Source organism: Strix uralensis, chromosome 5 (genome assembly GCF_047716275.1).
Source record: "Strix uralensis isolate ZFMK-TIS-50842 chromosome 5, bStrUra1, whole genome shotgun sequence".
NCBI classification, from domain to species: domain Eukaryota; kingdom Metazoa; phylum Chordata; class Aves; order Strigiformes; family Strigidae; genus Strix; species Strix uralensis.
In genome coordinates, this window is record NC_133976.1 from 49,674,407 (window position 1) to 49,687,553 (window position 13,147).

General features: G+C 43.8%; 1 protein-coding gene across 1 annotated transcript in view; it reads right to left on the minus strand.

Moving 5' to 3' along the window:
* Positions 1–865: 865 nt before the first annotated feature.
* POC1B (POC1 centriolar protein B) overlaps positions 866–13,147 on the minus strand; it is a 72,359-nt gene continuing 60,077 nt past the window's right edge. The window contains exons 12-15 of the mRNA XM_074870716.1: positions 11,802–11,843; positions 9,904–10,067; positions 1,652–1,774; positions 866–1,256 (exon numbers count right to left, since the gene is read on the minus strand). Coding sequence (XP_074726817.1) covers positions 10,020–10,067; positions 11,802–11,843 — 90 coding nt within the window. The 3' untranslated portion in view covers positions 866–1,256; positions 1,652–1,774; positions 9,904–10,019. The remainder of the gene's footprint in view (positions 1,257–1,651; positions 1,775–9,903; positions 10,068–11,801; positions 11,844–13,147) is intronic.

Consider the following 13,147-nt stretch of genomic DNA (forward strand, 5'->3'; position numbering starts at 1 on the left):
TTATACCTTAGTTGTGAGGCATGATGATGGAGCAGCCAGTGCAGGGGTTACTATGGTAAGTGCCTGTTTTCCTACATTATAAAATGATAAATGGATTTCCTTTACATGAGTTGGCTACTCCTGGTAATGGAAATAATACAGACAACACAAGTAAAACTGCTCCTAATTCTCACAGAGGGTTTAGGTATCACCACGTTACCTTCCCAGCACTCTGGTTTCTGAAGAGACGTGTTGGCCGTGGTGGCAGTGAGCTAGTGCTCCCCAGGCAGGTTCTTCGTTCCAGCTAATAAATCCTCTGGGAGCAGGGCTGGGAGCGCAGTGCCATGCACTGGCACTTCAGTGGCTTGAAGAAGAGCTGGCCTGGGTGTAGGGTTCATGCTCCAACAAAGCCATCCTGGAGACAGCCTGGATCTCTCTGCTGCATGCCCCAGCCACTTTTTTGTGTCAGGAGGTGGTGCACTCATGTCCCAGCCAGCTCTGCGTAGAGCTGACGGGTTTGGGCTTAGGCCTGCAGGGACACAGCCATCCTACTTCTTGTCTCATCCAGCCCTGGAAGCAGTACAGGCATGTCTGCGTGGTGCTTCCCCTGAGCCAGGAATCCTGGCTAGTTTGAGCCATCATCCTGATAGCACTGTTTGTCCCCCAAATAGATCAGCAGCCCAGACACTGGGATAGAAGCAGACTCAGGGAGACCAGCTGGCATCATTATACCTCTGTAAGAATTAGACAAGTTCATTACTCTTACAAGGGCACTTAAAGTACAGGGGAGATTGGACTTCGCATCACTGAGTTTACATGCTGTGGCCTGGACTGTGCCAGTCCAGTCCTACATGGGGATGGCTTCTTATCCTGCAAAGCTGAAAGGTGCAAAGCAAAATGTGAAATGATTTATTAGGGTCCCAGTGCTCAAAAACAACACAGCAAAAAGAAAAACAAACAACATGGAACTGTATCCACATGTATTTTGGAAAAGAGTTTGCAGTAGCACAGAACCAGTTTCTGAGGCATTTGATGTACGAAGTGCACCTTATGGCCTTTCCTGGTATGAAATTCAGAACATTTTCAAAGTTTCTTGGCAGTGCAGACGGCAAGTTACTGTTGACTAGATGAAGTGATGCCACAAGTGGGAAGTGATAGATGAGGAGACAATGACAGCTCTCGGGGCAGAGACAGATGCATCTCCGTTGCAGCGCAGGGACAGATGTATCTTGTTCGGTCCAAAATTGCTTGTAAGTTGTTACTGTCCAGCGTCACTGCTGAGTGAAATAAAGCCAAACTGATTACTAATACAAAGTCTCCAGTCCTTTTCCTGTAGCCTGAATCTATGCATCATAGCTCCAGGTTAAATCATATGTATTGGGAACGAACATAAAATAGCTACAGAGATCAGAAGTGCAGATGATTGGGGAATCATGTTAATGAGACAAAAATTGTATTTTTCCTCCCAAATGCAAAGGGACTATTTAAAGAGGAGAATTTTCCTTGGGGGAAAGACCATTTCTGAGGGTTTTTTTCCACGGTTTTTCAGCATCATTCCAGCCCAGCCAAATAAGTCAAGCTAGCAGGAACAGGGCAGTATCACCCGTAAGTGATGCAAGAGCTGCTGGGGAAGGGGGGAAGATGGTCAGGGATGAGTTGCTGGGGGAAATACCTGAGGCTTTGGCAGGGTGTTGAGCTACCTCCTGAAGAAAACCAAGCAGAGTCCAACTGGAGTTGAAAGCTGCTGCATGAGGATGAGGAGGAAATGGGTGAATTCTTTTTCCCAAAAATGATCCTGTGGTAAAAGAGGACCAATAACTATAAGGAGAAAAGAAATATAAGGGACAAGTGGAGAAAATGCTTAGTAAGGGACAGAAAATGCCAGGCCTTCTCATGGTCCACTGACTCCCTTGCCAAGCAGCTGTGTCCTGCAGCTGATGGATAATCCTGGACAGTGAACAGCCAGCCAGGGAATGCACTTCATGAGTGAGCTGTATACAAGGCAATACTTCATCCCCAGGCCTTGGTGGAGGAAAGGGAGCAGAGACAATGTCCTGATGGGTAGTAGCAGGCATAGGTGTGATGTTCTTTCATCATGCTTGTTTATTGTGTGGCAGCTGGGCTGAATACGCTCATTTATATTGCACTGCACGGTGTGTGAGTGCTCAGCAAACAGGCAGATATCCGAAAACAAGGTAATAATAAAGGCTGCGGATCAAGAGCACAGTGAACTAAACCTGATCACAAATAGACTTTAATATTGCACTGCAGGACAGTAACTCCCGCACTAAAGAAGGGGTTTGAACGTGTGGGCTGCTGGCTTCATGTTTATAAACCATCCTAGAGGGTGTCTTGAGAACAGCACAGGGGCTCAGCAAGGACAGAGTAGTTCTGCAACACTACACTGCAGCTGAATTTAGGGGATGAGGTAACTGAATTGGGCTTGGGCGACCCAGCAGAAGTCCAAACCTGGACAGTCGTGCCAGGCTATACACCTGTGTAGATCTAGCTTGAGCAAAGTACTCCACTGGGGCTACCACAGCCTGGGCAGCCTTTACTGGTGGGATTTTCTGAAGAGAGTAGAAGAAAAACAAGCTAGATGAGCAGGGTAAGCAAGGAGGAAATATTTCAGACTCTTCTGTAAAGAACCCAAACTATAGCAAAGCGTCTGGAAACGTGCCTTCTGAGAGCAGACGTGCATGTGAAATGCTATGCTATGATAGGGAGTTGAATCAAAAAAGATTGGTGACTTTGCAGCTGAATGACCAAAGTGCTGACATGAGAAAATGAGCTCTTGGTTTGCCATAAAGGCATTTGTTAAGCTTTCAAGTGTTGAGCAACAGGAATGTAAAACCACTTTCAGTTTGGTGGCAAGAGGCAGCTGAGGCAAGAGAGGTACTTGTCTGAATTAAAAATTGACTTTTGCTAGACTGGTGTTCCTGGCAGGTTACACCTGCTTCCCACCCTGTGCCTTGCTGCCACTCTGTCTGGAGCAACGTGCTCTTAACAATAGCTGGTGGCTGGAAGGTACAGTGTGTGCTACACTGCTCATTTCCCCTTCCTCCCAGCCTGATTGTTATTGCAGCAGTTGGGAGCAAGAAGGGCTCTTTAACACCATTAAGCTGTGAGAAACTGTCTGTGACAGTGAGGGTCTGACTTCATGTAATATGAAGAAAAACATTTAAAGAGAGAAGATGCCTTCCTGTAAGTACTTTGTACTGTAAAGCATATGGATATACACAAACACCCACATGCACATGCATCCGGGAGGAGGTGTGTGTCCATGGGGGGAAATCCTGCCTGCACCAAAGTCAATGACAAAAATTCCCACTGACCTTGGCAGGGCAGGGCTTCAGCAACTGCCTGTGCATGTGGTGGGATGTTGTGCAAGCGTTCAGACACTCCGCAAGCACATTTATTCACTGTAGGGCTGGGGGATGGCAGCCCAAGCAGTGCTAGCAAGGCACTGAAATACAGCTAGGGAGTGAGGGCTCATCCTCCAGCCAAGCCCCATGTGCCAGCAGCAGTACGTTGCCATGTTGTCATGGCTTTCTGCGTCACATCAGAGCTGGAGCAGCTTTGCCTGTGACTCATGAGAGCGTTCCCAGGCAGTGACCTTGCCTACCTCAAGGGACTGGCAGGGGTCTTTGATTGCTTATTTGGTTTTGGCTTGGGGACTTTTTCTTTGTTTGCTCCCTTGTTTGTTTGTCTTTTTAAAATTTTTTGGATTAGTCTAAAAATTGGTGAACTGCCTTCATTTACTCTGCTCCCAAAATAGGTAGCATAGTTTTCAAGGGTCAGTTAGAAGGGCCAACAGGCCCTTGGATAACCCTAATCCTACATTCAGTGATTTCATCCAGTTTATTTTATTCTTGGCTCTGCCTTTGGTGAGGCAGAAGTTCAAGAAACCTACCTCTACAACTGACTTTAGTGGTTACTGTCCTGAAAACTATTTTAAGGTTGATTATAATTGTATTCCAGTGATTTTTTTTCAACTGTTTTGGATTTGTTCAGCTCTAAGCATCTTTCAGTGATAATATAGATGGAAGTTTAAGATCCTAGGGTAATGAATATAAATCTTAGTTTCCTTAGGTACCTTTTTGAGATCAATTTAAAGTAATTTAGGGGCCCAAGGTTTAAAGACCTGCTCTAGTACGTTTAGCTATAATGTGCCAAAAATTAAGTGGTTACTTTCACATCATTCCCTGCATGCAGTGGGCCAGCCACCTGATCTTATTAACATAAAATATGTATTGTATTTATGGATTCCTCCTGTTCATAACTATAATTTTGTAATAGCTGGATTCTCATTTTTTTCTGTCCTCCTCTGGTGCTACAAGCATCACAAACCTGCATCACCACATGTGACAGACCTGCTACCTTCATGCTGACGTCACACCTGCCAGGCAGGACTCCTCTGTGGGGCACAGAATTAGGTGACTCCCAAAATTGGAGCTGTGATTCCTGCAGGAAAACACTATGTATCCATGCCTGGGACCAGATTTGAGGCAGTATGCCAAGTTCTTTTGAGAATTTGGCCCTAACTGTAATTACCATAGCTGATGGCTGCCTGCTTCTGAAATCTGAAAATCTGCTGCAATGTTATGGGTGCTGAACATTCAGAAAATCTGGTGATAAAGACCACCAGTCAGTGGAGTGCTGCCTCAGTTTGAGGTTCATGTGAAGGACAGCAGAACAGGGTCCAGAGCTGATAGTAACAGAAAGCAGAAATGCGTTCAGAGTATTACACAGTGTCTGTTCAAGATTCCAAATACCTGGTGAAACCAAACTAAACCAGGAGGATTACTAACAAAAGTCAAGCATACCTATTTCTGCCTAACAAGTATAAAATGCTAAATCACTTCCAGAGCAAACAGTCTGAATTACCTTTGCAAAAGGCTAGCATGTCCTCAGCTCCTGTGGAAGAGCTCTGAACTAAGATCCTGAATCCAGAGCCTTACAGTTGCTCTGGGCAAATGCGTCCTCACTTCCATGCAGAGCTGTGGCCCACTGGTCATGCTCTGTGTTTCACTGGAAAAGCTGGTAATAATGCAAACTGCTGAAGAAGAAAAACTGCTGAACTGTTATGGCGCTCTGAGGTCTGGGTGGGTGAAATTCATGTCAATCTAATGTATTTTTATTTTTCATTCATTTCAAATATGTGTATGAACTACTTTCAGAATATCATTATCATCTGTAATTCTTTTTTTCAGTGAATCTTTACACTGACTATTTACATATTCTTTACACTCTCCCTTTGGCACATGCTGTATATGGAAGCCTGTACTGGATAACACATAAAGGATTGTGGTAACCACTCTATAAAGATGTAAAGTGCAGTCCTTGCCACAGTACCTACAAACCAGATTCTATCAAATTTACCTTCAAACAGGGATCTCAGCTGCCCCTGAATGTATCTGGATGACCCCCACATGTGTTAGCAATATGCTGCAATGACATATATGTGTTCCCACGTGGCCTATCCCCACACTGACGGCCCAGGTTTCTTTGTTCAGAATCACATTATGCATGTGTTTGTTATTCGTGTTTCTGCTTCCCCAACTTTCCTTTGATGTAAATTTAATACAACTTTTTTCATCATTATTTGAAACAGAAACTCTGGGACAAAAGGAGCATCAAATATAGGATATACTGAATAACATTAGTCAATGTTTTATACTTTTTTCTGCAAGCCTAAGCCATAATAAAAAATACTTATTTCTCAAAAGGAAAATAAAAGTCTCAACTTTTATTCAGCAGCTACAGACTTAGAGTTAGGGTCAGGCTGGGATGTCATGGCACCAAGCTGTCCAAAGTCTACTGCAGAGGGTTTGTGTCACAGGAAGCAGAAGCAGATTCAGACTGGCTTCAACTCTGCTAGAGACATTTAATTTCAAGTGGTATTAGCTCCTAAGTAAGTCCCCTGCAAGTCCTATACAGTTTTGGAAAATGAATGGAAGGACGCTTATGTGAAGGCTGGGAAAGATGCTTAATCTTAAGCTTTACATTCCTCTTCAAATGTTTCTGAGTGACACCTTCACCTGTTATTAGCTTGTACAGTGTATGAAGATAACACTACTCTGTGCTTAACCTTTAAACAAAATTTCTGTGATTACTGGCCCTGGTTCCCAAAGTGACTGTGAGAAATGAGCAGGGCAGATGGGAGCAGGCTTTCCCAGTGGATGCTACACAACATTTCTGTAATGATTTAAAGCCATGTTAAACAATAGCTTGTTCACATTCAAATGCAGAATATCTTAAGATGCTACATGAGGCAGGGGAGAGAACTGAAATTGCTTTTGCGGAGATGCTAGGCATAATTAAAGGCTTATGTCTGAATCTTACAGCTAACAAACTGCTGTACAACAAGGGAAACAGCTCCCTAAGTAGCTTTTTACAAAACACTAAATATACTATCATAACAATAAAACCTAACTATCCAGCTGCTGGTGAATTATGTGCATGTGGTACTGTGGACATCACGTCCCCTCTCTCCCCTTGAATCTATCCCTTTCAGCTGCTGGAAAATAGCAAAGGTCCTCCAAGGAGCAGCTGAAAAATTTAATAAAAATAAGTCGGAGCTGCTTAATCTGCTTTTGCAATCTGGCTGCACTTTTTCTGAAAATCGTGATTGTTCCTTTGGCAAAGTTCAGGGCAAAGTGAGAGCTGTTAGCCTGGCCCCAAAGAGGGGGGAGAAAAAAGCCGCTTGCTGTCTCCCCTTTTGACATAACAAATAAAGGCAAATGTGTGAAGGTATTAGAGCCCCACTGCAGAGCAGGAAGAGGAAAACAAATGGCACCACACCATATGCCCGTAATCCCAATTAAAATGCATTCAAATTCATTTCTCTTCTCCTCAGCTTCCCTTTTCCACACCAGTGAACAAGTATGTTTGACAACAGAGTGTGGGAATTTCTAGTTCACTGAGCTGGTTTCTTTTCTTTTTGCCCCTGCATCTACCTGAGGCTGCTGCTCCAAACCCTCACTGTACACTCCAAAGCAAGCCCTGTCTCCCCTCACCATGCAGCCAGGTGTTGTGCACCATGCCACGGACTCCAGGAGAAAGCAAACTGGGAAGCAGCAGACGCAGCTTGAGGCAAAGCGTTCTCAGTGGCAGTGCTGGGCTTTGTAGGAAATCAAAGCTTTTAGGCTCCCTGATGATGCTGTGCTTAGCTCGCCACCTTTCCCAGGCACGGAGCTTCCTGTGCTCGAGGAATACACATCTAGCAGGCGAGTGGGACCTCCTGCCTTCAACAGGCATGCAGCAGCAGGCATGGCAGCCAAGAGGATACCTACTCAGTGCCACTGGCAAGGGAGCAGGAGAAGAATGTGGCAGGAAAATGTAGGAATGTAGGAGGCTGGAAAATGCCTTGGAGTCAGCGGGGTCATGAACACTTGAGAGGAAGGCATGTTCATTAGAGGCTGAATGGATCGAGAGAGGGAAAGGATGTTAGTGTGGCAAATCAATCTGCAAGCATCAAATTGATTTTCAAAAATGCAAAAGGATGCACTCACCATTATAAAATCGAATAGGAAGAGCAACAAATAAACATGGTCTATGGTTCATAAAACCACGGTTAGATAGATAGCAGAACCCTTTTCTCAGGCAGCATAGAAGGCAACCTCATCTGCAGCTTTTCATATTTCTACTTTTCAGAGTTCTAATGCAAAACTAATTACTTCCCTCTAAAGGCCCTTCCCTCTTCTCTTCATCTTCCTACTGACATAAAAGCTATTAACTGGACCTATAATCACAGCATTGCTTTTTAGTCTCTTGCTTCAAACTCTGTTGCTTTCTCCCTTGTAGCATCTCTCAGACTTCAACCAAGAATTCAAAACACTTGCTTATAACTTTGCAGTCTGCAGGTTTTGGGTTTTACATCCCCCTCCTTGCCAGCCTTTTCACATCTCCATCCCACTGCTTCCTACACAGAGTACAGCTGCCAGGTTCATGATACAGATGCAGAGATAAAATTCAATTCTCAAGAGCTACCTTTGTAAAATGTTTTTAACATACAGTTCCAGATAGCTTTCTCTGTATGCATTTTCTTTATGCCTTCAGGTTCACCACATCGACCTTTGCCCCTTCAGCAGGTGGAGCGATACCAACAGCAGTAGCAGGCTGTTATCCTCTGTGCTCACTCACGCCACAGGGAAGGGGCACAGTTGAGGAAGATACCAAGCAAGTGGCTCAAAAGATGTTTAGTCGAGCAAGAGGCTGCTCTACAAACTGCTAGGAAACAGGGTCTAATGGACCAGGGTAATTTCTTCCTGTTGCACCAAGCCTGACTTTTCCCAACACTACAAATCTCCTCGGTCCTGCTTCAAACTCCTCGACATCTCACACTGTCTCCATCCACTCTGAGGTTCTCAGTGATCCCACTGTATCAGCATTTCATCTGGCCTGGGTCATTCTCTGTGATAGCTCTCAGTGAGCTGCCTGACGGTGTCCTCAGAAGAAATGTCTCTTACACCAGTTCGCTCCCATCAGCTGTCTGTATGCTTTCTGATGTCAGAAGGTCTCCAGGAAAGGTCCAAAGGTGCGGTCACATATATTGTTCTTCAAAAAGGCTGAAAATTTCTAGAAATTTCATCCTGAAAAGGATACCTAGCATGGAAAATTTCATTCAAATGTTGGGAAATTTGTGGGAACAGCCTCTTACAAAAAGAAATGCAGTAAATGAGGGCTATTTGTGGCACTCCTAGTCTGTGGTTGAAATAATTATAGGAGCCTTTACCCACTGCTTTCCTAACTGGGAGTAAGGGCTCCCAAATGAGCTAAGTGATTCTGTATGTCAAGCCATACTAGTGCTGTATGAACTGTAATATTTACTTAAAATCTTCTTGTAGACAATGTACTGATTCAAACTCGATCCCATAGCTGCTGCAATGTCATTATTATACAGCTTGTTATCCCACGACAGCTGGCAGAAATGAGCTTGGTAATTCACACACAACTTTGAAAATGTGCCTGCACTTCTAACTGTGTTACCCATCATGACTTCTTAACGGCCACTTGGACAGGCATCTACCGAACAGTATCAGGCTGATCAAAAGAAACAAGTGAAAATGAGGCAGATTCCTCCAGCATATGCTGAGGTTATGCCCATGGTCATTTTTTGCTGTGTGCCAGTGGAGGCCACGGTGTTTCTGCAGTGTGAGGTAATCCACCAGAGAAATCTGCAAGGAGGCACAACATTTTGAGGTTGCTTCACACTATTCAGGGTTTGGCAGACCCATTGTTTATACACCATTAATACCAAATAGATGCTTTTGGGAAACTCCACCCATGAGTGATCCAGAAAACTTCCTGATATGCCCAACAAGACTTCAGCCAAGTGCACTAATTGTAGGCTGCAAAATACTTGTTCAGAGGAAAAGGATTGGAGAGAAGAGAGGGTGAAAACACAGAGAGGAAGTGATAAGCCAAGAACTGATGGGCTGCAGTAGGGTGGACAATATAAGCAGGACAAAGTATTAGTGCAGAAGGAGGCAGAGACTGTGGGTATGTTTGGGGAGACTGTTCAACCTAATTATCAGAGGCTGTACTTAGGCAGAATGGGGTTCATGTTTGCCTTCTCCCTGTCTCTCTCTCTGCCTCCATTCAGCTTCTGCTGGTATTGCCTCTTCCACTCACACCCCTAAAACTTAAAGCCTCTTCTCCTTGGAGGTTTTGGGGTCTGGCAGGGCTTACAGCATCGCCTAGAAAATGACACTCGGGCACATCCCTTTCTTTTCCCATTCTTTCTGTAGCTCTTGACCACGCTGTGACAGCAGTACAGTCTGATTCTGTTGGCTGTGCTAGCCTCTTGAACAATCCACTTTTGGATGTAATGGGTTTCCTGATAGAGAAAATATCATTAAAACTGGGAGGTCTGGAAAACATGAGATACTCTATACAAGAGAATATTAAAATGATGCTTACAGCTGGATTCTGTTGTTTGGTAACACCAAGACCAAATCAACCCAGAGTTTAAATCACCAGATCTTCTCAGTGTTGGCCAAATGCTTCTTCTCAGTCAGATGCTTTTCAAAGCCAAGCTAACCCAAGTACACAGACACAATTAACATCCTCATGAAACTCATGGGCTGAAGGAAAAAAAAACATATAGGAGACTGTTAGAGGTTGAGAGTGTAGAGTACAAAGGCAAATAAAGTTGACTTCTTACAGCATGAGCCCTGAGGTGAAAGAGAAGTTATGTGCCTTTCCCAGCTTGCTTCACCTATTGAGACCCCAGGATCCTGGGCACATGCCTGTGCATGGTCCTGCCTTCAGATAACCCCACATTAAAGAGAAAAAAATGAAACAACTGGCACCCCCGAGGTGATTCAGACTGAAGTGCAGAGAAATATCTCTGGCTCCAAGGAAAATGGAGCAGAAAAACCAGGGAGCAGCAGCCGAAGCACAAACAGCCAGGCACTGAGGTGGTGTTCTAGAGTATATCTGTGCCTAAGGTCCCAAGAAACTACCTCATAACCACAATTCTAGCAGCCACGAGTGCTCAGAAGACACTAGAAAGGTTGATGTAGCCTCTGTACCAGAGACTGGCCTGGGAGAAGTGAGTGGAGGAGACAGCGCTGACGAGCACAGTTAGTACAGGAGAACCACAGTGCAATTAGGCATTTTAGAAAATACAGAGAAGGAGAGAATATTGGCATCGGGAGGTCTCCTGAAAATGTTTAGAAATTAAGCTCCATGTGGTACAAAAAATATTTCACTTCCAGGACAGTTTAACCTGAGCAGCTTCTCTGGAAGCGAGGAAAGCTGCTCTGGGTCTCCCACATAACAAACCAAGGGACTGGGCTGTACAAGGTCCTTATTATCAAAATTCTGAACAATCAGAAAAAGCCAGGCAGAGCCAATGTGTATTTCTCCCAGGGCTTTTTCCCTCTAATTTAAAAAAAAAAAAAAAAAAAAAAAAAGTCAGGAAGAATTACAGGTTCAGTCCAGAGCCGTCCTGGAGCTGCGGAGCCTGGAGAGCTGCCAGGCAAGCTGGCAGGAAATCAGGAAGGCTTGTGATGGAAACCTGCCTGTGTTTCATCGGAAGTTCATCCAAACAGAGATGCTTCTGCAAAACATTTTGCTTACGACAAATCGGCATTCTCTGACAAAAACCTGTGCTGTTGGAAACCTCCCAGCCAGTGTTTCTTATGGCATAATCATTCCTTAAATAATAATAGAAAAAAGAAGAAAGAAACTGTGTGTGTCACAGCTAAAATTAATGGGCTACATTATATATAGTTTTGTAAGTGATTCCTTATATTGGGAAAATCTTAAAAATGAGACCTTGGGCATTTCAGTCTGGTTTTTCACAATGAGTGCTGAAGGCTCAGCTTTGTTACTTTACAATGTACACAAATGTAAAAGCAATGGTAAGATGCTGGGTGAGGATAGAGTGCTTATTGTATCCATCATTTTTTCATTCTGAATTGCATTTTTCAGATATTACAGATCGTTAGTTTTGCATTCTTCCCTGTTCGTCCCAAATCCATTAGACAGAAAAATATGGATAATTTCTTCCCAATACTCAGATTATGTAACAAGGGCATAACTCTCCCACTTTGAAATTACTAACTTGAACATTTAGATAAAAGACAGAAATGTGGAAAACACATACACAACTTGGAATAGCTGAATAGCTGAGAGCATTTTTCTTTATAAAAGAAAAAAAGACAAAACGAGGGATATTTCCTCTTTCATAGTTTTGAATGACACTGGAAACGTCTCTTATTCTAGCATCTCTTCCAAAGGAGTACCTAAAAGGCTGCAGGAGAAGTTCTGCACACAAATTGAGGACCTAGTCCTGCATACTCTTCATTTACCTGAGCGCCAGAGCCAGAAGTGGGAGGCTCTAATTCAGATACCTGTGAAATAGAAAAGTATGTATTTAAACTAACTAGGAGATCAAGTTATAATGGCTATATTTGTTTTCCACATAGCTTTGAAAGAAAACAGCCATCAGCTGCTATTCAAATTTTCTTTCTTTGCCCCCCAGTTATGTGAATACAGTGCACAAGATTAAGACATTTTCAGCATGTAACTTCAATCATGTGAGAAGTCTCACTGATTTCAGCCAGCGACTTCCTATTGAGTCAGCAAAGTACTTATGTCTGCGTGTGATTTTAAGATGATTAATCTCCCTGGCTGCGTCTGCCCTGGCGGGTAGGTACACTGGGCAGGATGTCCTGCAGCCCCGGCCCCCAGCATACGCCCTAGCTGTATCCTGGCTCCGGGCTGGGACGAGATCGGCATGACCACGAGCTCTCACATGCTGTGCTTTCGTTTGGAAAGAAATGCCTGTGCCCAGAGCCGGCAAGAAGTGCAGTGTACTTTGTGATAGTCCGCAGCCGGGGTGATTGAGGGGATGACTGGAGGGGCATCTACTCTGCTGCATGGCCAAAAGCCCAGCTTCGTGCTTAATGTTACCCACATGCTGAAACTCTTTGGTAATTTGGAGTGGTACTATATCAGCCCTAGCTCGAACGAGGCTGTCACAACCTCTCTAATGAACCTCTCACAGTCTTTCAATAACGCAGCTATTTATAGGCTAGGTCTATACTGAATAGATTGCAGAAGCTGCACAAAAGCTCACAGTGTTTCAGCAATGAAGCTGTAGAGAGACATCAGTGCAGATCGAAACCACTCGGTACAGTTACATACAATTAAATTTTATAATCTACTGTGCTTTGCCTGATTACGCTCACTGCTTAACTGAAAAGTTAATGGCATCCTATTACTTTATAAAATTGTCTTAGAAGTGAAAGCTGGTCCTGTGAAGTAAAAGAATTTTCAAGTCTTACAGATCAAGAACTAAGTCCTGCTTTTGCTTGCAACATCAATTTTTAGGTGTAGCATCACTTAATTTTAACAGAATACCCCCAGTAATCAGTGCAGAACTTGGACATAGTCAGAAACCATCACCAACCATCTCATGTCTCTCTTTCAAGTTGTTCTTAGGCTCTAGAAAACATCCTGAGTCTTATGCTCCCAGCATGCATCATAGGGTGAAAATATTAATAAAAAGAATGATTAAAAAATGTTCAACAAGTGCTCTTATGAGGAAGAATTGCTCCTGGGAGCATTCTGTCCTCTTCATCACCCAAGCGAATTGCATCTTACGTGTTTCCTCTTGAGATGTGCAAGATGAAGGCAGCATGAAGCAGCAGGA